The sequence below is a fragment of the Scyliorhinus canicula genome, chromosome 12, assembly GCF_902713615.1.
Source record: "Scyliorhinus canicula chromosome 12, sScyCan1.1, whole genome shotgun sequence".
Classification (NCBI taxonomy): domain Eukaryota; kingdom Metazoa; phylum Chordata; class Chondrichthyes; order Carcharhiniformes; family Scyliorhinidae; genus Scyliorhinus; species Scyliorhinus canicula.
The window spans coordinates 108349663-108374850 of NC_052157.1; the positions used below are offsets into that span (position 1 = coordinate 108349663).

General features: G+C 46.0%; 1 protein-coding gene across 1 annotated transcript in view; it reads left to right on the plus strand.

Moving 5' to 3' along the window:
• The window catches only part of LOC119975208 (ras-like protein family member 10B), a 241970-nt gene that overhangs the window by 1087 nt on the left and 215695 nt on the right, over positions 1-25188 (plus strand). Inside the window, exon 2 of the mRNA XM_038814823.1 lies at positions 24414-24737. Coding sequence (XP_038670751.1) covers positions 24522-24737 — 216 coding nt within the window. The 5' untranslated portion in view covers positions 24414-24521. The remainder of the gene's footprint in view (positions 1-24413; positions 24738-25188) is intronic.

Below are 25188 nucleotides of genomic sequence, written 5' to 3' on the forward strand. Positions count from 1 at the left end.
TAGCTGAACATGGAGCAGAGCGGCGGCAACTATGGAACTGACCTTGGTGCTGAACATAGCGCGGAGTGTCCGCTAACTATGGAGCTCACCACGGTGCTGAATATAGCGCTGAGCGGTCCCTAACTATGGAGTTGACCATGGTGCAGACCATCCATAAACCATAGTGCTATCCGTGGTGCTAGCCGAGGTGCTGAATCCAGCACCCCCTCTCCGCTCGAAAACCCCAGACCTGCCTTTTTCACTACTGGAGCTGAGCTTTTGCCATTACATAATCAGAAATAGATGGTTAAACCCACTGTTATTGATAATTTTATTAATACATTATCTGCTTATTATTGATGCAGATTTGGAAGAGGGTAGAAAACTTGAATCTATAAAGTTAAACATCACAAATCATTTTCGAATTGGTCAGAATCCTTTTGGTAACTAACACGGATGCAACTGCAGGTTATTTCATATCGGGAAGGAAGAGAGGTACTGCACAAAACGGAGTATTTATTGGAGTAGTTTGCGAGTACATTGTCTCTGGAAATGAAACTGGACTTTCTTGTTCTGAATATAGCGTAGCTGTGTTTCGCATAATTTTACACGTTGTTATAATTAGCACACGAGTGATATAAAAATACTCCAGTTGCAAGCAGCAACCACTACACAGTTCTCATAGTGTCCCGCCTATTTATAGTTCCCAAGGCTGTTGTCTCTATATCTTATTTGGTGCACTATTTGTTATTATAGCTTAAGGGTTATTTAGGTGTGTGCGAGTGTTTCGATACACGCCTATATATTGTTTGTGTCCTTGCATTTATCATTCGTTAGCCTGCTGAGGATTTCAAGTGTTACATGTTAGTATTATTTATGTAATCCCATTGGTAAGGAACAGATGGGCAGGGCAAGTAGAGACAGGGGTTAAAATCAGAAAGTGAAGCAATATCTATGCCCGCATATAGCCGTCGCAAGGCTATTTTTAGTCATGGTCTAATAACAGACTCATCGTTTAACCTTTTGGGGGTACTAGTAACACATGAATAACAATTGAACAGGATATGAGGAGTTGTTTAAGATAATAACGCAATCATTGTCTCTGGATCCATTATCTTTTGGTAATTCCGGTTTACATTCTGAATGAACACAATCTGTTGTTTAGATTGTAGACGGCATATGGATATCAGAGTTGGTGCTGAGAGGGAAATTGCATTAAATGATACTGTTTCCGCGCTGTGGGTGATTTTCCCGCTGTTGAAGATGAGGGTTAAATGGGGCCGAGCAGAAAATAGCAACTGCAGCATCCGCTGAGCTTTGAAAAGCATTTTCTGCCCTGAGATCATTGACCTTATTAGCACTAACAACCTGCTGTTAGTTAATTGCCCACTGTTAATAAATGCCAATTAAGGGCTTGTCCAGGGATGCTCATGGTAATTGGAGCTGGGTGAAATAACTTCTTCAACGGGAGCCCATGCGCCCTGGCTGAGTCAGGATTATGTTTAATATCATGGTGTTTGTGATTAGATTCGAATTTTGAAACTATTGGTGCCCTAAATCAGACAGTTACTAATAAGCATTCTAGACAACATAACATTCAATTAATTACATTTATTGTGCACCAAAGTATGGAAACCTGATGTTCCACGCAGAGGGTATATGTAGACCTGATGGTGAAAGCCATATTTTACAACGTAGATTTTGCATCACAAAAACAAGGCATTGTCTCAAAAGGTTGGTTACACAGTAGTTGAGCCTCCTGTCACTATTTTCTTCATGTGATCTTATAATAATCTTTTACTGTCACAATTAGGCTTACATTAACACTGTAATGAAGTTACTGTGAAAATCCCTTCGGCGCCACACTCCAGCACCTGTACGGGTACACTGAGGGAGAATTCAGAATGCCCAAATTACCTAACAATGCATGTTTCCGGACTTGTGACAGGAAACCGGAGCACCCGGAGGAAACCCACACAGACACTGGGATAACGTGCAGATTCCACATAGACAGTGACCCAAGCCGGGAATCGAACTGGGACCCTGGTGCTGTGAGGCAACAGTGCTAGAATAGTTACAGAACAGAAGGCGATCATTCAGCCCATCACAGCTGTGCTAGCTTCCTTTAAGAGTTACTCACATACTCATACTCCTGTATCTTTGCACCATCTCACCATCTCCCTGCAATATTGTTCCTCTTGAGATAATTATCCAATTCCCTTTGAAAGCCAGGGCTGAATCTGTCTCCACCATACTCTCAGGCAGCACACTTCTGATCCCAACTACTCACAGTATTAAAACATTTTCCTCATGTTACCTCTGGTTCTTTTGTCAATCACTTTAAATCGCTGTTGTCTTGTTCTTTACTCTTCCAGCAACAGGAGCCATTCACCTCCATCTATTCTGTCTCAACCCCTTATGATTTCCAACATCTTTATCAAATCTTCTCTCCATCTTCTTTTCTTTAAAGAAAACAGCTGTAGCTTCTCCAATCTACCCATACAACTGAACTCTCATTTGCAGAACCATTCTCACAAAGCTTTTTTGCACCCTTTCCAAAGCCTTCCCATCTGTCCCGATGTGGGTGGTGCCCAGAATGGGATACAGTACTCCAGTTGGGATTGACTGAGCTTTTTGATAAGGTTCATCATAACTAGCTTTTATACTCTATGTCTGTATTTATAAAGCCCAGAATGCTCTATGTCATATGAGCTGCTTTCTCACCCTGCCCTGTCATCTTCAACAATCTGTGCCCTGTTCCCCCCCCCCCCCCCCTTAACACTGCATCCTTTACTTATTATTGCCAAAATGTATCACTTCACACTTTTGTGTGTCAGATTTCATCTGCAATATGTTGGACCATTCCACCAGTCTGCCAATGCCCTCTTGAGGTCTATCACTACCTTTCTCACAGTTTACAGTACTTACATTTTTTGTGTTAATTTCAAAGTTTGAAATTGTTGTTACGATACCCTTGGCTAGTGCATGGTCAGTTCCAGTCCCACAGACCCCAGAGTCTCAACACAATTGAATTAACCAATAATTCATATAAAGGTTCTGAGATCTTTAACCTTTGGCTGCTACAATGACTAACAGGCACCAGATTTGTAAGGAAAACACAATAACTGTTTATTTCTAATGCGAGATAAGACATGCAACAATTATGAAAGAATATCAGCCAGCTAACTTATTACGCCTCCCTTTTACTAACCCACCCTCTACCCAAACATACATAAGACAGACACACATAAGGAGAAGAAAAAGAGTAAATTGATAGGGATTAAAATGGAAGAAAAATAGATGAATGTCCTTGTAACTGATATTAAAGTTATTGTAGCAGCTATCGTCCCAGGACGTGGATTGTTGAAACCATCAGGTAGATTGCTAATGAGGTTCCTCAGGCAGTAACATTCAGGCAGCACTCTCAGGCTGTGGGATCCCATCTGGGGAGTCGCATTAACTTGCATTAACCTGGGCCTTCACGTGAAAGATCCACCTCAGGTCTATTTAATTCTGACTTGCTTCCACCTCCACTAGATTAGCTATCAGCCTCACTCAGCGAAGACTATTGTTTGCCACATGAGAGTTTCAAAAGGGTTTCAAATTACACACCATGCCTGCAGCTGATGCTGGACTGCATTTTCCTGCAGGTTAAACTGCCTGTACAGAGAGAAAGGCCTTTTCTTCAGGTGTTTAAGAGATCATCAGGTAAGAGAGAGATCAGAGCTGTGGCCTTCTGGCTTCTTGACCAAAAAATGAAACTGCTGCTCAGAATTAGGCCTGCCTGCCTTTGCAAAACATTCTGTTTTAGACAACACCAATCAGCATCGAGTGTTAGCTAAGACTTGTGTATTTTAAACAGCTGATTGACTGCCAGCCAAGTCCATCAAGATGAATCAGCAACGATGTCAGCACAGGCTGCTGAAGATTCATTTTTTTAATTAAAGAAGTGCATCTTAAAGGCATAGGCCATAGTAATTGTCCAGGTCCAAAAATTATAAAAGCCAAAAAGCACAAGAATTACAAAGGGAAACAAAGGACAGTCAGAGATTTACATGAGGGTCCTTATATTATGTCCTACACCTCAAGTTTAATTCATTAATAAAGATCAAAGGAAGAATCATGCTCACAATTCATTTATGGTTAACGTGTAGGTTCAGTCGGCAGTTAGGAAGGCAAATGCAATGTTAGCATTCATGTCAAGAGGGCTAGAATACAAGGCCAGGGATGTACTTCTGAGGCTGTATAAGGCTCTGTTCAGACCCCATTTGGAGTATTGTGAGCAGTGTATCTAAGGAAAGATGTGCTGGCCTTGGAAAGGTCCAGAGGAGATTCACAAGAATGAACTCTGGAATGAACACCTGGGGCTGTACTCGTTGGAGTTTCAAAGGATGACGGGGGATCTTATTGAAACTTACAGGATACTGCGAGGCCTGGATAGAATTGATGTGGAGTGGATGTTTGCACTTGTAGGAAAAACTAGAAACAGAGGACACAATCTCAGACTAAAGGGACAATCCTTTAAAACAGAGATGAGGAGGAATTTCTTCAGCCAGATAATGGTGAATCTGTGGAACTCTTTGCCGCAGAAGGCTGTGGAGGCCAAATCACTTAATGCCTTTAAGACAGAGATAGATAGGTTCTTGATTAATGAGGGAATCCGGGGTTATGGGGAGAAGGCAGGAGAATGGGGATGAGAAAAATATCAGCCATGATTGAATGGCAGAGCAGAACACGTTGAACACGTGGCTGCAGGGATGGTGCAGGAGGGAGGGTTTCAGATTCCTGGACAATTAGGGCTCATTCTGGGGTAGTGGGACCTCTACAAACGGGATGGTCTACACCTAGACCAGAGGGGTACTAATATCCTTGGGGGGAGGTTTGCTAATGCTCTTCGGGAGGGTTTAAACTAGTTCAGCAGGGTATTGGGAACCTGAATTGTAGCCCCAGTACACAAGAAGCTGAGAGTAGTGAGGTCATGAGTAAGGTTTCAAAGTTGCAGGAGTGTACCGGCAGGAAGGAAGGTGGTCTAAAGTGCGTCTACTTCAATGCCAGGAGCATCCGGAATAAGGTGGGTGAGCTTGCGGAATGGGTTTGTACCTGGGACTTCGATGTTGTGGCCATTTCGGAGACATGGATAGAGCAGGGCGAGGAATGGTTGTTGCAGGTGCCGGGGTTTAGATATTTCAGTAAGTTCAGGGAAGGTGGTAAGAGAGGGGGAGGGGTGGCATTTTTAGTCAAGGACAGTATTACGGTGGCTGAGAGGACATTTGATGAGGACTCGAATATTGAGGTAGTATGGGCTGAGTTAAGAAACAGGAAAGGAGAGGTCACACTGTTAGGGCTTTTCTATAGACCTCCGAAAAGTTCCAGAGATGTAGAGGAAAGGATTGCAAAGATGATTCTGGATAGGAGCGAAAATAACAGGGTAGTTGTTATGGGGGACTTTAACTTTCCAAATATTGACTGGAAACATTATAGTTCGAGTACTTTAGATGGATCCGTTTTTGTCCAATGTGTGCAGGAGGGTTTCCTGATGCAGTATGTAGATAGGCCAACAAGAGGCGAGGCCATATTGGATTTGGTACTGGGTAATGAACCAGGACAGGTGTTAGATTTGGAGGTAGGTGAGCATTTTGGTGATAGTGACCACAATTCGATTACGTTTACTTTAGCGATGGAAAGGGATAGGTATAAACCGCAGGGCAAGAGTTATTGCTGGGGGAATGGCAATTATGATGCGATGAGGCAAGACTTAGGATGCATCGCCTGGAGAGGAAAACTGCAGGGGATGGACACAATGGAAATGTGGAGCATGTTCAAGGAACAGCTACTGCATGTCCTTGATAAGTATGTACCTGTTAGGCAGGGAGGAAGTGGTCGAGTGAGGGAACCATGGGTTACTAAAGCAGTTGAAACACTTGTCAAGAGGAAGAAGGAGGCTTATGTGAAGATGAGACGTGATGGTTCAGTTGGATCGCTTGAGAGTTACAAGTTAGCTAGGAAGGCTCTAAAGAGAGAGCTAAGAAGAGCCAAGCGAGGACATGAGAAGTCTTTGGCAGGTAGGATCAAAGATAACCCTAAAGCTTTTTATAGGTATGTCAGGAATAAAAGAATGACTAAGGTAAGAGTAGGGCCAGTCAAAGAAAGTAGTGGGAAGTTGTGCGTAGAGTCCGAGGAGATAGGAGAGGTGCTAAATTAGTATTTTTCGTCAGTATTCACACAGGAAAAAGACAAAGTTGTCGAAGAGAATACTGAGATACAGGCTACTAGACTAGAAGGGCTTGAGGTTCATAAGGAGGAGGTGTTAGCGATTCTGGAAAGTGTGAAAATAGATAAGTCCCCTGGGCTGGATGAGATTTATCCTAGGATTCTCTGGGAAGCTAGGGAGGAGATTGCTGAGACTTTGGCTTTGATCTTTAAGTCATCTTTGTCTGCAGGAATAGTGCCAGAGGACTGGAGGATAGAAAAAGTTGTCCCCTTGTGCAAGAAGGGGGGTAGAGATAACCCCGGTAACTATAGACCAGTGAGCCTTACTTCTGTTGTGGGAAACGTCTTGGAAAGGTTTATAAGAGATAGGATGTATAATAATCTGGAAAGGAATAATTTGATTAGAGATAGTCAACATGGTTTTGTGAAGGGTAGGTCATGCCTCACAAACCTCATTGAGTTCTTCGAGAAGGTGACCAAACAGGTGGATGAGGGTAAAGCAGTTGATGTGGTGTATATGGATTTCAGTAAAGCGTTTGATAAGGTTCCCCATGGTAGGCTATTGCAGAAAATACAGAGGCATGGGATTCAGGGTGATTTAGCAGTTTGGATCAGAAATTGGCTAGCTGATAGAAGACAAAGAGTGGTGGTTGATGGGAAATGCTCTGACTGGTGTCCAGTTACTAGTGGTGTGCCACAAGGATCTGTTTTGGGGCCATTGCTGTTTGTCATTTTTATAAATGACCTGGAGGAGGGCGTAGAAGGATGGGTGAGTAAATTTGCAGATGATACTAAAGTCGGTGGAGTTGTGGACAGTGCAGAAGGATGTTACAAGTTACAGAGGGACATAGATAAGCTGCAGAGGTGGGCTGACAGGTGGCAAATGGAGTTTAATGCAGAAAAGTGTGAGGTGATTCATTTTGGAAGGAATAATAGGAAGGCAGAGTACTGGGCTAATGGTAAGATTCTTGGTAGTGGGGACAAGCAGAGAGATCTCGGTATCCATGTCCATAGATCCCTGAAAGTTGCCACCCAGGTTGAGAGGGTTGTTAAGAAGGCGTACGGTGTGTTAGATTTTATTGTTAGAGGAATTGAGTTTCGGAGCCATGAGGTCATGTTGCAGTTGTACAAAACTCTGGTGCGGCCGCATTTGGAGTATTGTGTGCAGTTCTGGTCACCACATTATAGGAAGGATGTGGAAGCATTGGAAAAGGTACAGAGGAGATTTACAAGAATGTTGCCTGGTATGGAGGGAAGATCATATGAGGAAAGGCTGAAGGACTTGAGGCTGTTTTCATTAGAGAGAAGAAGGTTAAGAGGTGACTTAATTGAGGCATACAAGATGATCAGAGGATTAGATAGGGTGGACATCGAGAGCCTTTTTCCTCGGATGGTGATGTCCAGCACGGGGGGACATAGCTTTAAATTGAGGGGAGATAGATATAGGACAGATGTCAGAGGTAGGTTCTTTACTCAGAGAGTAGTAAGGGCGTGGAATACCCTGCCTGCAACAGTAGTGGACTCACCAACACTAAACGCATTCAAATGGTCATTGGATAGGCATATGGACAATAAGGGAATAGTGTTGAGGGACTTTAGAGGGGTTTCACAGGACGGTGCAACATCGTGGGCCGAAGGGCCTGTATTGCGCTATAATGTTCTATGTTCTATGTTCTATGTTCAGACTCGATGGGCCGAGTGGCCTAATTTTGCTTCTATGTCTTATGGTCTTATCAAGAAAAGCCTTGGTCCTAATACCAACCTCTGGAGAACCCCACTATATATCTTCCTCCAGTTTGAAAAAACAACCATTCACTGCTAATCTTGGATTCCTGCCATTCAGTCATTGATCAGAAATCCATGCCATCACTGTCGCTTTTATTCCACAGAGTTAAACTTTGCTGATTATCCTGTTATGTGGCACTTTATCAAACTCCTTTAGGAAGTATATGCATACTAATTGCTTTAGCCTCATCAACACTCTTTGTTAGTTATTTGAAAAACTCACACAATCTGGTTAATCATCATTACCCGGGGTCTCTGGATTACTAGTTCAGTGACAATACCACTATGCCACCGCCTCCTGTGTGAAGAGATTTCTCAAGAAGCAACAGTATGAAAGATGAAGAGAATCCTGTGATGCTCTTGGAGAAAATGTCACTGGTTGAAATCGTCTTGTGGTATTAAGCTAGCCCAGGCTCTTATAATTGTTTTAAATATTTAATTAAACAAGTCCCTCCACTGTATATCTTAGCAACATAATTAACATGTCACTAACAGCTGGCCTATTGTACATACTCGGTAGTGTAATGTTACGTTCACTGTTTCTTATCTAACCAAATCGATTCTCCCCTTGACTCTTCTAGGATATCCTCCCTCTCCAACATTATAATATTATCCTTAATCACCCCTCTTTCTTCCTGACTGTCATTATCCTTCCTTGTATCCATAAATATTTAATACCCAGACATTGATCCTAGTTGAGTTCTAGTGCAACCTGTCCAGCCTGTACATATAACATCTCCCTCCAAACCCAGCCTGCTTCTTAATCTCTTCCCTAGCTCCCTAAAGTCTGCCTGCAGGACCTAATTTCTCTTTATTCCTATTTATCAGTGTCTACGTGGACTACAATTGCTGGCTTTTCACACCCTACCACCCCCCCTCCAACCATCTGAGTACTCTGCATTCAGTGACAGCCTTGACTACGGCATCAGTGAGGCAACATGTTTATAGCATCATAACAATCTGCATGTTGCCCTAACTATCACATCTCCTGTCATGATTGATTTTCCACTATATCTCCCAACCCATCAAATGCCCCCTTCCCGCCCCAAAACATTGTATAATCAGCTGTTGTTTCATGGACATTTCTCTGGCAGCTCTCCCCAGAGAAACATCACTCTCAGGGAATACTGAATTGGAGGTCAAGACACATTTAAGGGACTTCTACACTGCCTGTGTGGTCCTCTTTGACTGCCTGGCAATCATGCATTCCCTCTCTGTCTGCATAACTTTAAGCTGCCGGGTGACCACATCCAGAAAAGTGCTATCTGCAAAACTCTTGGACTTCATGGATGCATTGCAATGATGCCAACTGTGAACTTCCAGAATCCAGAGCTGCTGTCGCTCCAGCCGAAGACATTAGCTATACACGTGATTGTCCAGGACATGAGGCGTGTCTGGATGTACAACAAGGAGTAGAATGAGAAATGTCCTGGAGGTCCCACAGGGAACAGGCTGAGAGGAATTCTGGTATCCCACATGGAACAGAATTTGCTTAAACTACTCTTATGTGGTAACAAGTTCTAAATTCTCACCACCTTCTGAGTAAAGATTTTTATCCGAATCACATTTTGGATTTATTAGTAACTATCTTATATTTTTGATCTCTAGTTTTTGACTCCCTCACAAATGGAAATATTTTGTGCAAGTTTTGTTTCCCAACATTATATAAATGGCTTCTAATTGGTGGGTTTATTGTGTTCTGCATGTACACTCCCAAGGCCTATTGTACAAATTCTCTTTCTGAAATCTGTGTGCCTTAGACTACTTCTAATTTCTCTAATAGCATCAATGAAGAATGTAGAGAAATATCTGTCTCTAATATGATAAAATCCGGTGCAAAACCATCAGCAAATGTGTGGACGACTGCGTGCCAAAGAAAGCAGTACGTACGTTCCCCAACCGGAAACCATGGCTCAACCGCGAGATTGACTCCCTACTGAAGGACAGATCTGAGGCGTTCAAGGCAGACGACCCTGTCCTATACAATAAATCCAGGTACGACCTCCGCAAAGCCATCCGAGATGCAAAGAGAGAATATCAAACTAAGCTAGAGTCACAGACAGACTCTCGGCGGTTGTGGCAAGGACTAAACAACATAACGGGCTGCAAAGCGAAGCCGAGCAGTATCTCTGGCAGCAGCGCACCCCTCCCCGATGAACTAAATGCATTCTATGCTCGGTTTGAGCAGTTAACCAATAATCCGCTGTCAAGTGCCCCAGCAGCCCATAATTCACCCATACCCACCATCACAGTTTCCGAAGTCAGATCGGCCTTCCTGAAAGTGAACCCACGGAAGGCGATGGGCCCGGACGCGATCCCTGGTCGTGCACTCAGAGCCTGCGCATACCAGCTGGCAGAGGTATTCACAGACACCTTTAACCTATCCCTACTCCACTCCGAGGTCCCCACCTGCTTCAAGAAGACCACCATCATACCGGTACCAAAGAAGAACCAGGCAACGTGCCTCAATGACTACCGCCCGGTGGCCCTGATGTCAGTTGTAATGAAGTGCTTCGAGAGGCTGATCATGAAGCACATCACCTCCATACTCCCGGAACGCCTTGACCCACTTCAATTTGCATACCGTTGCAACCGGTCCACATCAGACGTCATTTCCCTGGCCCTACACCCATCCCTAGAGCATCTCGAAAACAAGGACTCCTACATCAGACCCCTATTTATTGACTACAGCTCCGCCTTCAACACCATAATCCCAGCCACGCTCATAACAAAGCTCCAAAACCCAGGACCTGGCTCTCCACTCTGCAACTGGATCCTTGACTTTCTGACCAACAGACCACAATCAGTAAGAATGAACACCAACACCTCCTCCACAATAGTCCTCAATACTGGTGCCCTGCAAGGCTGCACACTTAGCCCCCTACTCTACTCCCTGTACACACACGACTGCGTGGCAAAACTTGGTTCCAACTCCATCTACACGTTTGCTGACGATACGACCATAGTGGGCCGGATCTCGAATAACGACGAGTCCGAATACAGGAGGAAGATAGAGAACCTACTGGAGTGGTGTAACGACAACAATCTCTCCCTCAATGCCAGCAAAACTAAAGAGCTGGTCATCGACTTCAGGAAGCAAAGTACTGTACACACCCCTGTCAGCATCAACGGGGCCGAGGTGGAGATGGATAGCAGTTTCAAATTCCTAGGGGTGCACATCACCAAAAATCTGTCCTGTGTCACTCACGTCGACGCTATCACCAAGAAAGCACAACAGCGCCTATACTTCCTCAGGAAACTAAGGAAATTCGGCATGTCCACATTAACCCTTACCAACTTTTACAGATGCACTATCGAAAGCATCCTATCGGGCTGCATCACAGCCTGGTATAGCAACTGCTCGGCCCAGGACCGCAAGGAACTTCAGAGAGTCGTGAATACCGCCCAGTCCATCACATGAACCTGCCTCCCATCCATGGACTCCATCTACACCTCCCGCTGCCGGGGGAAAGCGGGCAGCATAATCAAGGATCCCACCCGGCTTACTCACTTTTCCAACTTCTTCCATCAGGCAGGAGATACAGAAGTCTGAGAACACGCACAAACAGACTCAAAAACAGCTTCTTCCCCACTGTCACCAGACTCCTAAATGACCCTCTTATTGACTGACCACATTAACACTACACCCTGTATGCTTCAACCGATGCCAATGCTTATGTAGTTACATTGTATATCTTGTGTTGCCCTATTATGTATTCTCATGTATTTTCTTGTATTTTCTTGAATTTTGTTTAATTCCCTTTTCTTCCCTGTACTGAATGATCTGTTGAGCTGCTTGCAGAAAAATACTTTTCACTGTACCTCGGTACACGTGACAATAAACAAATCCAATCCAATCCAATCCAATCCAACCCCAGAGCTTCCTGGGATGTTATTTCACCAATATCTAAAATTTAGGAAGTTTCGGGTTAATATTTGAACTAGATTTGATATTTGAATAGAAAATGGCCTGAGGGAACTGTGAAGCAACATCATATACAGTGAAATACAACAAATAATGAATATGGATTTATGAATAATATATTTTGTTTGACAAATTCTCATCAAACTCTGATATAATTGAATTACTCGGTTGGGGGGATTCAGTAGATTTAATGAATTTAAGCTAAATCTTTGATAAAATACTACAAAAAGTATTTAAAAATTAATGGAAGTATTTGGATTAGGCTTTTAAAGTTGATGGGTAACTGGTTCAAAGTTACAAAGCGTACTTTTTAAGGAAATAACTTTTCAATGATGTTATGGACAAGAGGGTGGATTAAGATAAACAGCCTAGATTTCACCTTTCACTACCCCTCCATAAACAGAAAGTTGCTTCTTGATTTTTAATTCTCTCCTTTACAAGTGGTGGCACATTCTTCCCAGCCCTTAAATTTGGAGGGTTCCAATCCCCAAATGTATAACTCACGCTGCAAACTTGAGATGAGACAAAACAAAAGGGTTGGTTTATTTAACACACACAAAATGTGGGGAAAGGGTTTCGCAACATCCACCCCTCAATGCACTCATACAATAAAAGAGGGGAAAGGGAAAGAATGGGATAAAGGGCCATAACACAATAAAGATACAAGCCCAGAATCCAGAATCAAAAGTCTACTGGAGTGCTTCTTCAGAGGGTAGGTTGGTTGACTGTCGCTGGGTGATCCAACTTTCCAGAAATGAGGCTTCCATGAGGGGAAAAGGGATGACGAGTTGAATTAGACTTAAAATAACCTGTTACAATATTTCAGTAGTTTACAGTGTAGATGAGGGCTAGGCGATTGTACCTGGACAGAGTTCCTTCTGCTGCCACCTGTTCAATGGTAAGATGGTAGACAGCAACACGCCATTTTCCTACCGTTCTGTTCTGTTCAGGACTGAAGAAAAGATCCAACAGAGTATTAATTAAAGGAATTCAGACAGCTCAAGTCTTGATCATGTGATAGTGTGGATTCGGGTTGACCAACGAGACCCTGGTTGAAACCCATTGTGTTTTGGAGCTGGTAACATCCAGGCCACTAATGCCACAGTGGATATTAGGAGTCACAAACAGCTGCCTTTGTCTTTGGAGACACATAGGTGTCAGGATTCTCTGTTCCTCACTGCTGCGATTGGGAATCCCGATTGGGGGGGAGAATGGAGCATTGGCCAAAAAATGGGATCGGTGCCAGGAGGCAGACCCATTCCCATTCTCCACTCCCCCACTGCCAGCTGTAGTGTGCACCGGTGCAAATATGCAAACCGCCGATTTGCATACACTTCAATGTGATCAGCAGGCTGGAAGCCTGATTCTCCAGCCCCATTATGCTCCACCCCTCCCAGATGGGAGTCATGCATGTGTGATTTGGTGTGAGTATTGGCAGCGGGGCCCCGGCACCATGGCCTGTGAGGGGGAGCAAGGAGGTAAGAAAACATTGTACATTGTTACATTATTCAGGCTTGCCGGTGTATGCGTGGAGCTCTGAGACTAGTGGGGACCAACTTGGAAACAAGTGTGTGATCTCAGGGTGTCCTTCTCGGATTGGCGTGCCCTGGCCGAAACTTCCATTGCTGCTCTAAAAGCATTGCAACCCACCCCGTAGGTGTAACTTACATGCTCCTGACTGTTGAGACTGTTGACTGCGGCCAGTATCCAGGAAATGCTCTGATGTCTCCTGATCATGTGGAAACCCATCCAGCCCACCCAGTTGAAGACCCTCATGTCTCAGCAGTGTAATCAAGAGGATGGGCATGGCCATGAACAATCACCAGACCACCAGTTGTTGACAATCCTCATTGCACTGCTTAGATGCAAATCTCCAAACCAGAGGAAGCAGCGGATTAACAGAGTTAACCCCAAACAAAGGACACATGTACTGGTGCCCCTGGAACACTCCCTGGCACACTACCACACTCAGAGTAACAGCCTCACGAGTGAGACGATCAGCTAACCCACTTATAAGGATCAGTTGATGTCTCCAAGCCCTGCAGCTGTACAGTGCCCCATTGGTATAAAATCGTATGAGTCTACCCATCCTGGACCCGCCCAGTAAACCTAACCATCCCCCTGTCACACCTTCTGTGTAAAACCCCAACTCCACATTACACTGGAGATATGCTCCCAGCAAAGACACACATCCCTCAGTTACCCCCATCTGTGCCACACACCAGTCTTTTCACATAGAGCGCCATGCCTGCACAGTATGAATGTCTCCACCACACAACCAGTTGCTGCCACCCTTCTAGTGGAAAGGCACAATGCTCACCCAGTGAGGTCACCCACAGTAGATCCCGCTGGGAGAAACAGTACAGGCACCACAGAGTCTTTCGCTAACACGTGTCGTGGCAGCCACTGGTACCCCAGTTGGCAGGGATGGGTTGTGAGGCTGGAGGCTCCCCACAACACGGGCTGGGTGCCTGCCACTAATAGGGACAGGGATGCATTTTGAACATGTCTTGTGAGAGTGCCTTTAAGAAATGGATGTTTAAGCAATGTGCCTTGAAGAAATGCAGTGATGTCAGAGTGTGGGTGGAGCTGGGCTTTTAGTTCAGTCATTTTGAAGTTTTTAATTTCAGTTTGAGAGAGCAGCTGAAAAGTGCCTGGCTGGTTTGCTGAGAGCTGCATGAAGGAAAAGAGCGCGTCTGGTGATTTTTGCAAATCCAAAGACTATAAATTTATTGAATGTAACCTGTTGTCATATTTTTGAAGGGTTGAAGTCTTTTGGAGGTTTAAAAGAACAGTTTGCAGGATTGGGTAGTGTTGTATTATTTTCCGGGTTATCTTTGAAGTAAGGGGTGTTAAGAGATCCAATGTTTATTTTAAAAGGTTAAGTTGAGTTCATAGAATAAACATTGTTCTGTTTTAAAAACCACATGTCCACAATTGTAATACCACACCGAGGGAACAAGCCGTGTACTTCAAAAGCATTAATCCATTAAATGGGGGGCTGGTTGGACTCCATGATACATTTTGGGGTTCTGAAAACGCCTCTCCCATAACAATTGGGGGCTCGAGGGGGTTAAAAGTCTATCTATTGGATTGGCTTTTGTGAACTTAAAGACAGTGAAAGATTGTTGTTTTTACGGCGTGGTATTTTAGTTTAAGTGGGGAGTGTGTTGTGAACAATGGCTCTTTCAGAGGCTCAGAAGTTTTTGGGGGTGAAGATGGTCACACACAGTACCTTACTGACAGAGACTAAAAGCAGACTGTTAGTTAACATTGTTAACATTGCAGTTAACATTACCTGACAAAATGCGAAAAGATGAAATAATTATGCCGGTGGTTGAGCATTTAAAGTTGCCTGAGATAGAGTTTGACTCATTGGAAATGGCAAAAAATTCAGTTGCAAATTAAACAAATGGAACATGAGAATGAATTAAAGCGGCTTGAATATGAGAGAGAGGAAAAAGAGAGAGAGAGAGAGAGAGAGGAAAAAGAAAGAGAAAGAGAGAGAGAGGAAAAAGAAAAGGAGAGAGAAGAAAGGAGAAAAGAAAGAATAGTCCTAGCAGAATAAAAAGGAAAAGAAAGGGAGATACAGATCAGGGAAAAAGATAAAGAGAGGGAGTTGGAACTTCAAAAAATGGCCATGAAACATGACAATCAGTTAAAATTGGCACACATAAAGGGAAACGTACAGTTGGATGATAGTGATGAGGATAGTGAGAAAGAGCATCATAGTCGAAGGCTTGGTGGGAATCTATTTAAATATGTCCAAGCATTGCCAAAGTTTGACAAGAAGGAAGTGGAAGCCTTTGCCCCTCCATAGCCTTGGTCATGGCCCTCTGGCACTGTGCCACATTCCTCTGGGACTGGCCAAGGTCAGAGAGTGCCAAACCAATACCCTCGAGGCCCTCAGCCATGACCCTTTGTGAATGGGTCAAGCTCTGGAGCACCACAACAGTAGCCATCTGCGCCTGGGACATGTCCGCCTGTGACTGGGCTCTCCTGTCCTGCTCCTCAGCCATGGACAGCACAGTGTGCCCCAAACCTTGGATGTCCTGACACATGGCCAGGACGTCTTGCCCCCTGGCCTTCCACCGCAGACGTCACCCTTTCAGTGCTGGTCTGGGTACCATGCATTGTCATCACAATCCCCTGCACCTGAAGACAGTTGGATCCCTCCAGCTGGATTTGCAGGTGCTGGAATGTTGCTGACAGCCCCTCCTATAGATTCTTGCTCTGCTTCTGCACCTTCACCAGTGATGGGATCATACTTTGCAGAGGTGCAATATCTGTCCGGGTGACAGCTGTTCCCTCGAATGGGGTAGTTCTCTGACCATTCGCTCCCTCAGGATCCCCTGCCTCCACCTGATGTGCTGCAGCATGTGTGTGTGGAGCTCACCAGAGGGTGACCCATGAACCTGATAACTAACATTACCCACCGAGGTGATAGTCTCTGTGATGCTGGATGGTGCAGATAGCAGCTGAACTGAGATGTTGGTGTCTTCCCAGGAGTGGTGCTCTGACCACTATGGCCCGGCTTCATCCGATGGAGATCCTGGAAGACTAAAGCCATGGGGTCAGGTCTTGGGAAGGATAGTTCTGTCGGAGAAAGGTGACTCACTTGAGATAGGGACACCTGAGTTGCATTGGACTCTCACTCCTTCGCCGCTTGCCGAACTCCATGTCAGCCACTGCCCTCTGATAGAATCAGAGACTCATACACAACAGAAGGGACCCTTCAGACCTTCCAGCCTGCATCAACAAAAAGCTACTCAAAATCAACACTAATCCCACTTCCTAGCACTTGGCCCACTTTATGTCATTTCAAGTGCTCATGCAAGTACTTTTTAAATATTGTGAGCTTTCCTGCCTGACCTACCCTCCCTCCCAGGATGAAATATGATCAACCATCCCAAGTTTGTATTGATTGATCCATCGTTCAGAATTGTCACACATAATAAGGAACAAAACAATCTGGACAGGTTGGCAGAATGGGCCACAAAGGGAGCTTTGCTATTAGCACTAAAAAAACAATTGATGGAGGTGGCGGGTGTCATACAATGAAATGCAAAATAAATGTGAGGCAGTTAGAGGATATGGCGTGGGAAGAGGAGACATTCTTAAATTGCCAGTGCAATGTACAGTGATGTAGGGATAACACATGTCCAAACTGGGCTGTGCACAACATCTGTGTCATGTTCAACCCAGCAGAGTAAGTGTTAAACCATTTATTATATCCATCATCTGAAGTACTTAATCCCTTTTCACGGCATCAGCTGTCTCAGCTCTACTTCACCCATACTCCTCCAAAACTCTTACTTACGTTTTCAATCAAATCTAGATCTAATTCCTTCACTTACCTTCCTGTGGGCCACACGCCCTCCATTCTTGTGCAGTGCACATATAATGTCCCCCGCTTAGTTTCCATTTGTCCATAGCTCCGTAACTCCTGCTGGTTGGATAATAGAATTCAGTAAAATAAAATAGACTAAAAAATGCTCGTACTTGGAATGGTGACTTTGACCAATTGGAATGTTGCAAATATTCAACTGATTCACTGATATTTTTTCAGGAAGGTGTTCTACCGTCCTTATCCAGTCAAGTCTATATGTGACTCCACACCCACAATTGGTTGACTTTGAAGGGCCTGCTGAAATGATCACTCAAAGAACAAAGGAAATTACAGCACAGGAACAGGCCCTTTGGCCCTCCAAGCCTGCACTAGATCAGTTGCACCAAATCATCACAAAAACATATGATCAGAATAACATTGGATGAACCCGGGATTTAGGTGCACCAAATGCACACGCAGTCCAGATGATCCTTCAAAGATCTGAAGATTTGAATCAAATTTGGGAAAACTGTCCCACAGACCAATCAACAGCCTGACATAGCCATACTCACACAATCGTACCTATCAACTAATATCCCAGATTTCTCCTTGGCTATGTCTGAGAATGTCCTGTCTCAATGCCTGGATAGATGATCGAGTTTTGCCGACACGGTGGTATACAGCCGGGAGTGAGTATCCCTCGGAGTTCCCAACATTGACTGTGGAGCCGGTGAGCTCTCATGGCAACAGGTCACATATGGGCAAGGACATCTCCTGCTGATTTCTAACTAACCACAATGTCCCAGGCCCCTCACCGCCCCCCCCCCCCCCCCCCCCACCCTGCCCCATAGCTGATGAGTCAGGACTTCTCCATGTCAACACCCACTCAAAGGAGGCACTGAGGGTAGTTAATGCATAGAATGTACTCTGGGCGGGGGAATTTAATTGATCACCAGGCGTGGCTTGGTAGCACCACTACTATCTGCCCTTACTCAGCTGGCCTAGTCTTGAAGGACATAGCTGGCAGACTGAGCCTCTGCCAGGTGGTGAAAGAACCAACATGAGGGAAAAAAATGACTTGGTCTCGTCATAGCCAATCTCCCTGTCATAGATGCTTCTGTCCATGACAATATTGTTGGAAGTTACTACCGCACGGAGTTTTGTGGAGAAAAAGTCTTGTCTTCATGCTAAAGAGTTTCTCTTTAGTGTTCTGCAACAAGATAGATTAAAAATAGTTCCTGCAGCTCAAAATGGACCATACATACTGTGGAGCTTCAACAAAATTGTATTCCATTACTATCTGTAACATCATGGCTCACCATATCCTTGGATATTACCAAGAAGCCAGGGAAGTGACCGGTTCAGTGAGAAGTGTAGGACAGCATGCCCGAAGCTGCAGCAGTCTATCTGAGACAGCGGTGTCATCCCAATGAAGCTACAATACAGGACTACATTCATAACTGAAGTAGCCAGCTATCTTCTGACACATCCAGTCGTGAATGTTGGTGGATAGTTAAGCAACGATTTGGAGAAGGCGACTCCACAAACAACCTCCTTCTCATTGACGGGAAGAACCAGTATGCTAGTTCATAGACATAGAATTTACAGTGCAGAAGGAGGCCATTCAGCCCATCGAGTCTGCACCGGCTCTTGGAAAGAGCACCCTACCCAAGGTCAACAACTCCACACTATCCCCATAACCCAGTAGCCCCACCCAACACTAAGGGAAATTTTGGACACTAAGAGCAATTTATCATAGCCAATCCACCTAACCTGCACATCTTTGGACTGTGGGAGGAAACCGGAGCACCCGGAGGAAACCCACGCAGACACGGGGAGAACATGCAGACTCCGCACAGACAGTGACCCAAGCCGGAATCGAACCTGGGACCCTGGAGCTGTGAAGCGATTGTGCTATCCACAATGCTACCGTGCTGGTGTAACGGACAGACTGAAAATTTTGCAACTACTTTCAGTCAGAAGTGCAGAGTGGGTGATCTCTGCCTGAGGCATCAACCTTCAGCCAATTCAATTTCACGTGGTATCAAGATATGGCTGAAAGTACTGGATACATCAAGGATTATGGGTACTGGTAACATTCTGGTTGTACTGCTGAAAACCTGTGCGCCAGAGCTAGCTGTCCCTCTAACCAGGCTGTTCCAGTGCAGGTACAACACTTGCATCAATCTGACAATGTGGAAAGTTATCCTGTCTGCAAAAAGCAGAGCAAATCCGACCTGGACAATTACTGCTCCATCAGTCCACCATCAAAAAAATAATGGAAGGTGTCAGTGTGATTAAGTGGCACTTATTCAATAATACTCTGTTTACTATTGCTGAATTTGGGTTGTTCCAGGGCCATTGGGTTCCGGACAGCTTTAGACCAGACATGGACGAAAGAGCTGAATTCCAGAGGAGAGGTGAGAGTGACTGCCCTTAACATCAAGGAAGCATTTGACTGAGTGTGGCATCAAAGGGCTCTAGGGTAAAATTGGAGTCAAATGGGGTCAAGGGGAAAACTCTTCCCTGGTTACTGTCATAGCGAGCACAGAGGTGTGGTTGTTGGACGCCAATTACCTCAGGCGTAGGACATTACTGCACAAGTTCCTCAAACATTGTCCAAGTTCCAACTATCATCATCTGCTTCATCTCGACATCAAGTTGTTGCAGACAGGGATGTTCGCTAATAATCAGTGTTGATCTTCTCATGAAATTCAATGACAATGCCACTATTAACTCTCCCAGCATAAAGATCCCGAACGACATCACTGGCCAAAAACTGAACTGGACCAGCCGTATAAAACTGTTGTTACAAGAGCAGGTCAGATGCTGGGGATTCAGCTATTAGTAACTCACGTCCAGACTTCCTAAAACCTATCCATCATCTACAAGGCACAAGCCAGGAGTGTAATGGAATGCTCTCCACTTACCTGGATGAGCACGGCTCCAACAATACTCAAGAAGCTGAACACTATCCAGGACAAAGCAGCCTGTTGATTGGCACCCCATTCGTCACCTTAAATATTCACTCCCTTGTACATTCTATTGGTGAATAAATGAAATAACATGTTTTAAAACAAGTAGCAGAGAGAAAAATAAAGTATGAGAGATAATGAATAAAGAATTTGTTGGGAAACATAGATACAAACCGATGTCCACAGCTCATCAATAACTAACACATAAACTCACTAATGACCTGAGTGTACCTTCTCAGGAACAACCTAATCCTAATGGTGACCCACATGGTGATGGACTCAGTGACTATACATCAGTCAGCTTGTCCTCGGGACAGGGATATTTATTGGAAGCATTTCTGAGAGATGAGGGGCACGATTCTCTGATTGCGGGACAGAGGGCGGGATTCTCCGACCCCCCCCCCCCCCTCCCCCCTCCCCCGCCGGGTCAGAGAATCGCCAGGGGGTGGCGTGAATCCCGCCCCCGCCGGCTGCCGAATTCTCCACCACCGGGGATCTGGTGGGGGTGGGAATCGCGGCAGCCCGATGCCGGAGTGGTTCACGCCACTCCTTCGTGCTGGAGTTGCCCACCTTGCCGATTCCCGCAGAATCCCACCCAGAGTGTCTGCGCCGTCGTTAACGCCGTCGCGTTTCACGACGGCATGACACGGGTGCGGGCACTAGCGATTCTGGCCCCCACAGGGGACCAGCACGGTGCTGGAACGGTTCACGCCGCTCCAGTCTCACTTCCTGGCGTACACTGGGGGCAGCGCCAACCCGCGCATGTGCCATGGCCTTACTGAACGCTCCAACCCCGACGCAACATGGCGCGGGAGTTCAGGGGCCAGACGCGCAACAAAGTAGGCCCGGGGGGGGGAGAGGCTGGCCTGCCGATTGGTGGGCCCCGATCGCGGGCCAGACCCCATCGGAGGCGCCCTCGGGGACGGAGCCTCCCCCTCACTCCACAACAGGCCACCCCCCCGACCCTTCGCGCAGAGTTCCCGCCGGCAATGACCAAGTGTGGATGGCGTCGGCGGGACTCTGCTTTTTCCGTGCGGCTGCTCGGCCCATCCAGGCTGGAGAATCGGTGGCCCGGCCACAGACAGCGGCCCGCGACCGCGCCTCGCCAAATGCGCTGGCGCATATGGTGCAGATTCTCCGCACCTCGGAGAATTGCGCGCTGGCGTCGGGGCAGCGTGGTGCGGTTGCGGCGATTCTCCGGCCCGGCTCTGGGCTGGGAGAATCACACCCGGTATAAATCCACATTGAGTAAAACAAAGACAGGCCCCATTGGCTTGTTCAGCAAAGGCCCCATTGGTTTGTTGGTGTCTGACCAACATGATGGAATTTTCTGAGGAGCTAAGAAGAAGAGTCAGTGAAGATTTTGATTTTGGTGTTGCCTATATAGAGTTTAGCAATGCTTTTGGTAAGGTGCCACATGGCAGACTGGTGGCCAAAGTAAGAGCCAATAGGATGTGAGGCAAAGTGGCAAAATGGACTCAGAAGCAGGAAGCGAGGGAGATGGATATTTTATGGCGGGGTGATTGTGTCCACTGGCATGTTTCAGGGCACAGTACCAACCCCTTTGTTCTTTGTTCTCTATATCAATAATTGGACTTGAATGTAGGGGGTATGATTAAGACATTTCCAAATGATACAAAAACTGGTCATGTGGTTGATAGTGAGGAAGAAGGTGCAGACTGCGGGAAGATATCAATGGATTAGTCAGGTGGACAAATCAGTACCAAATATAATTCAGTCTGGAGTAGTGTGAGACAATGCATTTAGGGAGGACAAATAATGCAAGGGTATACACAGGGAAGGATTCTACCTTTGGGGGACTATGATCTCCTGCCAGAGAAGAATCGGCTCTGATGTGTGCTCACACTGGGAGCAGCACTCACAGGCGATTCACTATCCCTTGCCATGCACAATGATGAGGGGATTGCCACCATTTTGACTGGGTGGGCCAATAGCGAGTCTGGCGGTTTACCTCCCGCCCTCCTCAACCATGGGATTTGTTGGGTCACCTCTTCCCCACAGTACACACACATGAAGGTGACCCGACTCCCATAACAGCAACCCCCACCAGAGACCCTCATAACAGAGACCCCCACCAGAGACCCTCATCAGAGAACCCTATGGCAGAGACCCCTAACCGAGGATCCATAACAGAAACCCCCACCAGAGACCCTCATAACAGAGACCCCCACCAGAGACCCTCATCAGAGAACCCTATGGCAGAGACCCCTAACCGAGGATCCATAACAGAAACCCCCACCAGAGACCCTCATAACAGAGACCCCCACCAGAGACCCTCATCAGAGAACCCTATGACAGAGACCCCCAACCCTCTGTAATTGACCCCTCCAAGACCCCATCTCCCTCACAGCAGAAACCTCTGCCTGGAAGCTAAAGAGACAGAAACAGTGAAAAAAAAATGTTGCTTTAAAACTCACTTGCCACCTACAGCTGCTGCCACATGCAGAGAAAGCAACAGGTATAAATTCCTAGAAAGCGAAAAGCACATTACCAGGGTTTAAACCCCATCAGTCCCTTTGACCTGCAAGGCTTTTACTCAAATCAATGAGAAATTGCTTTTACTAGGCTATGATCGACAGCTTCCAGACAGCCAGATGTCTGGATTGTTTAATTTCATCTCCCTTCACACTTGAACGGGTCTCAAGTACCCTGCTGTGAAACTACCTGCAATGTTTATAAACATCTAGCTATGATTGACAACTCTTGCCCATATCAAAAGCAGTAAAAGTGTTTTCTGCTGAGAGATATTGCCCACCGCGAAGTTCACCACACTAGGACCGAGGTGACAAATAGTTGCACCAATCCACGCCCACGTGAATCCGGGCCCAGAGGACTGGAGAATTACGGAGGCTTGGAGAATCCAGGCTCAGCCCGTTAAGAGGATGCAAATGTGTCAGTTTGACCTATTCGCATCCTCCCGCGGAATTTGGCACGAACCTCAATATCACCGCAAGCAGGGGACAGGAGCATTGAAAACCGATTGATCCCGTTATTTTTTGCCGATGCCAATAAACATGTGCTACCTGTCAGGGGTCTGTGGGTATGCATGCCAAGGTCCCTCTGTTGCTCTGTTGCCCCACCGTGTGGGACCATGTCCATTTCACGCTGATGGGACTGGCCAGAAACTGACGGCCCATCGGGGCCCAGAGAATTGCCGGGGGGGAGGGAGGTGCTGCCAATCTCTCTGTCCGCTTCAGGCAGTAGAGGATCCTGACCATAGAAGTATAGAGCAACAGAGGGACCTTGGCATGCATACCCACAGACCCCTGACAGGTAGCAGGACAGGTAGATAAGGTGGTCAAGGTGGTATGTTGGATACTTGCCTTCATAGTGTTAGCCATAGGAATGATGTGATTGTATTATAGAAACGGTAGAGAGGAGGTTTAAGAAGAAGTTGCCTCAATTGGAGAATTTTAGTCATGAGGAAATAGTGAATAGGCTGGCGAAACTCTGGGTTGGATTCTCCGTTTCAGCGGCTAAGTGCTGACGCCAACGGAGCATATGTGGCCTTTTACAACCACAAAATCTGCGCGAAACCCTCACCGATTCCGGGACGGGGGAGGGGCTAGCACCTGCGCCGGGTTAAACTCCCGGCTCTCGCGCCGAAAATGGCCGGAGAATGGCCAGATCCCCGGCTGCGAATGTGCACGGCTGGCGACCAGCAGCAGTCGCGCCATACAACATGGCGTCGCCCATGCACGGGTCCGACCCACCATCCGCTTTCCCTTGGTTGATGTGTCCATAACCAACGGGCATAGATTTAGGATAAGAGATAGGAAATTCGGATAGGATTCAAGGGGAAATCTTTTCATCCAGAGGGTACTGGGGATCTGGAGCTGACTGTCTGAAAGGGTGGTAGAGGCACAAGCTCTCAAGAAATTTAAAAAGCATGTTTATGTACAATTGAGGCTATGGTACAAGAGCTGGGCAGTGGGGTTAACTTGAATAGATCCTTGTCAGCCACCATAGATATAATGGACCCAATGGCAGCCTTGCATCCTATAAGTATCTATTTCTACTTAACATCCGTGACAACTAGAGCTCTGCCATTCAAAGATGAACCACCCATCCCATAGTGCCAACCAAGCCCCTGGCACGAGTATTTCCCTAAATAATGTTTAGTTGCGAAGTATTTATTATGTGTGTGTATTGAATAATGGGTCCCTAATGACCTCTTTCTCTTGTTCAGGAGCAGGCTGACGGGAACTATGTGACCATGGTTCTTGAGATTATCTGACTGGCAGTCCCTGGAATATGCAAGCCTGCCAGCAATCCACACCGAGCGTCCTGCAACGGCATGGTGACAACTTTCAAAATAGCAATCCTTGGAGCACAAGGGGTTGGGAAATCGGCAATTGTGCACCAGTTCCTCTACAACGATTATAGTGACCACTACCTGCCCACAAGAGCGCGCCATGTCTACCTGCCCGCTGTGGTCATGAACGAGCATGTGCACGACCTACAGATAATGGACTTTCCGCCCATTCCATCCTTCCCAGTCAACACTTTGCAGGTAATTGTTCTGATCCCGCCGCCTGTCACAGGTCACCGGAGCTGATGTGATTCTCTCTTTGGTGTGTGGGAGACTGTTGCGACAAAGCAAATAGCAGGCATTTTCAATTAGCAGCCTATTTTTCCAGCAAGTGGTACAATCAATCGCCTGACTGAAAACCCCGAACAGCTCATCTCGCTACTGACGGTTTTGTACTTTTAAAATATTTTTTGCTCCCTCTTCGTTTTCCAATCACTTCTCTTCCATTGATTTCTCCGCTCTGTCTAAATCGCCCATTTTCTTTCATTCCTCTTTGTCCAGTCAGCCCATTATAGACTTCTATTAAAGTTCATAAAAAGTTTGTACCTCCCTCTCCCAGTCTGGCAATTGCTGATATAACTTCAGTAACCTGTCAGGCTACCTCAGAGTGCAGTTCAGAACCATACATTTAGCCGTACATATTGGACAGCAT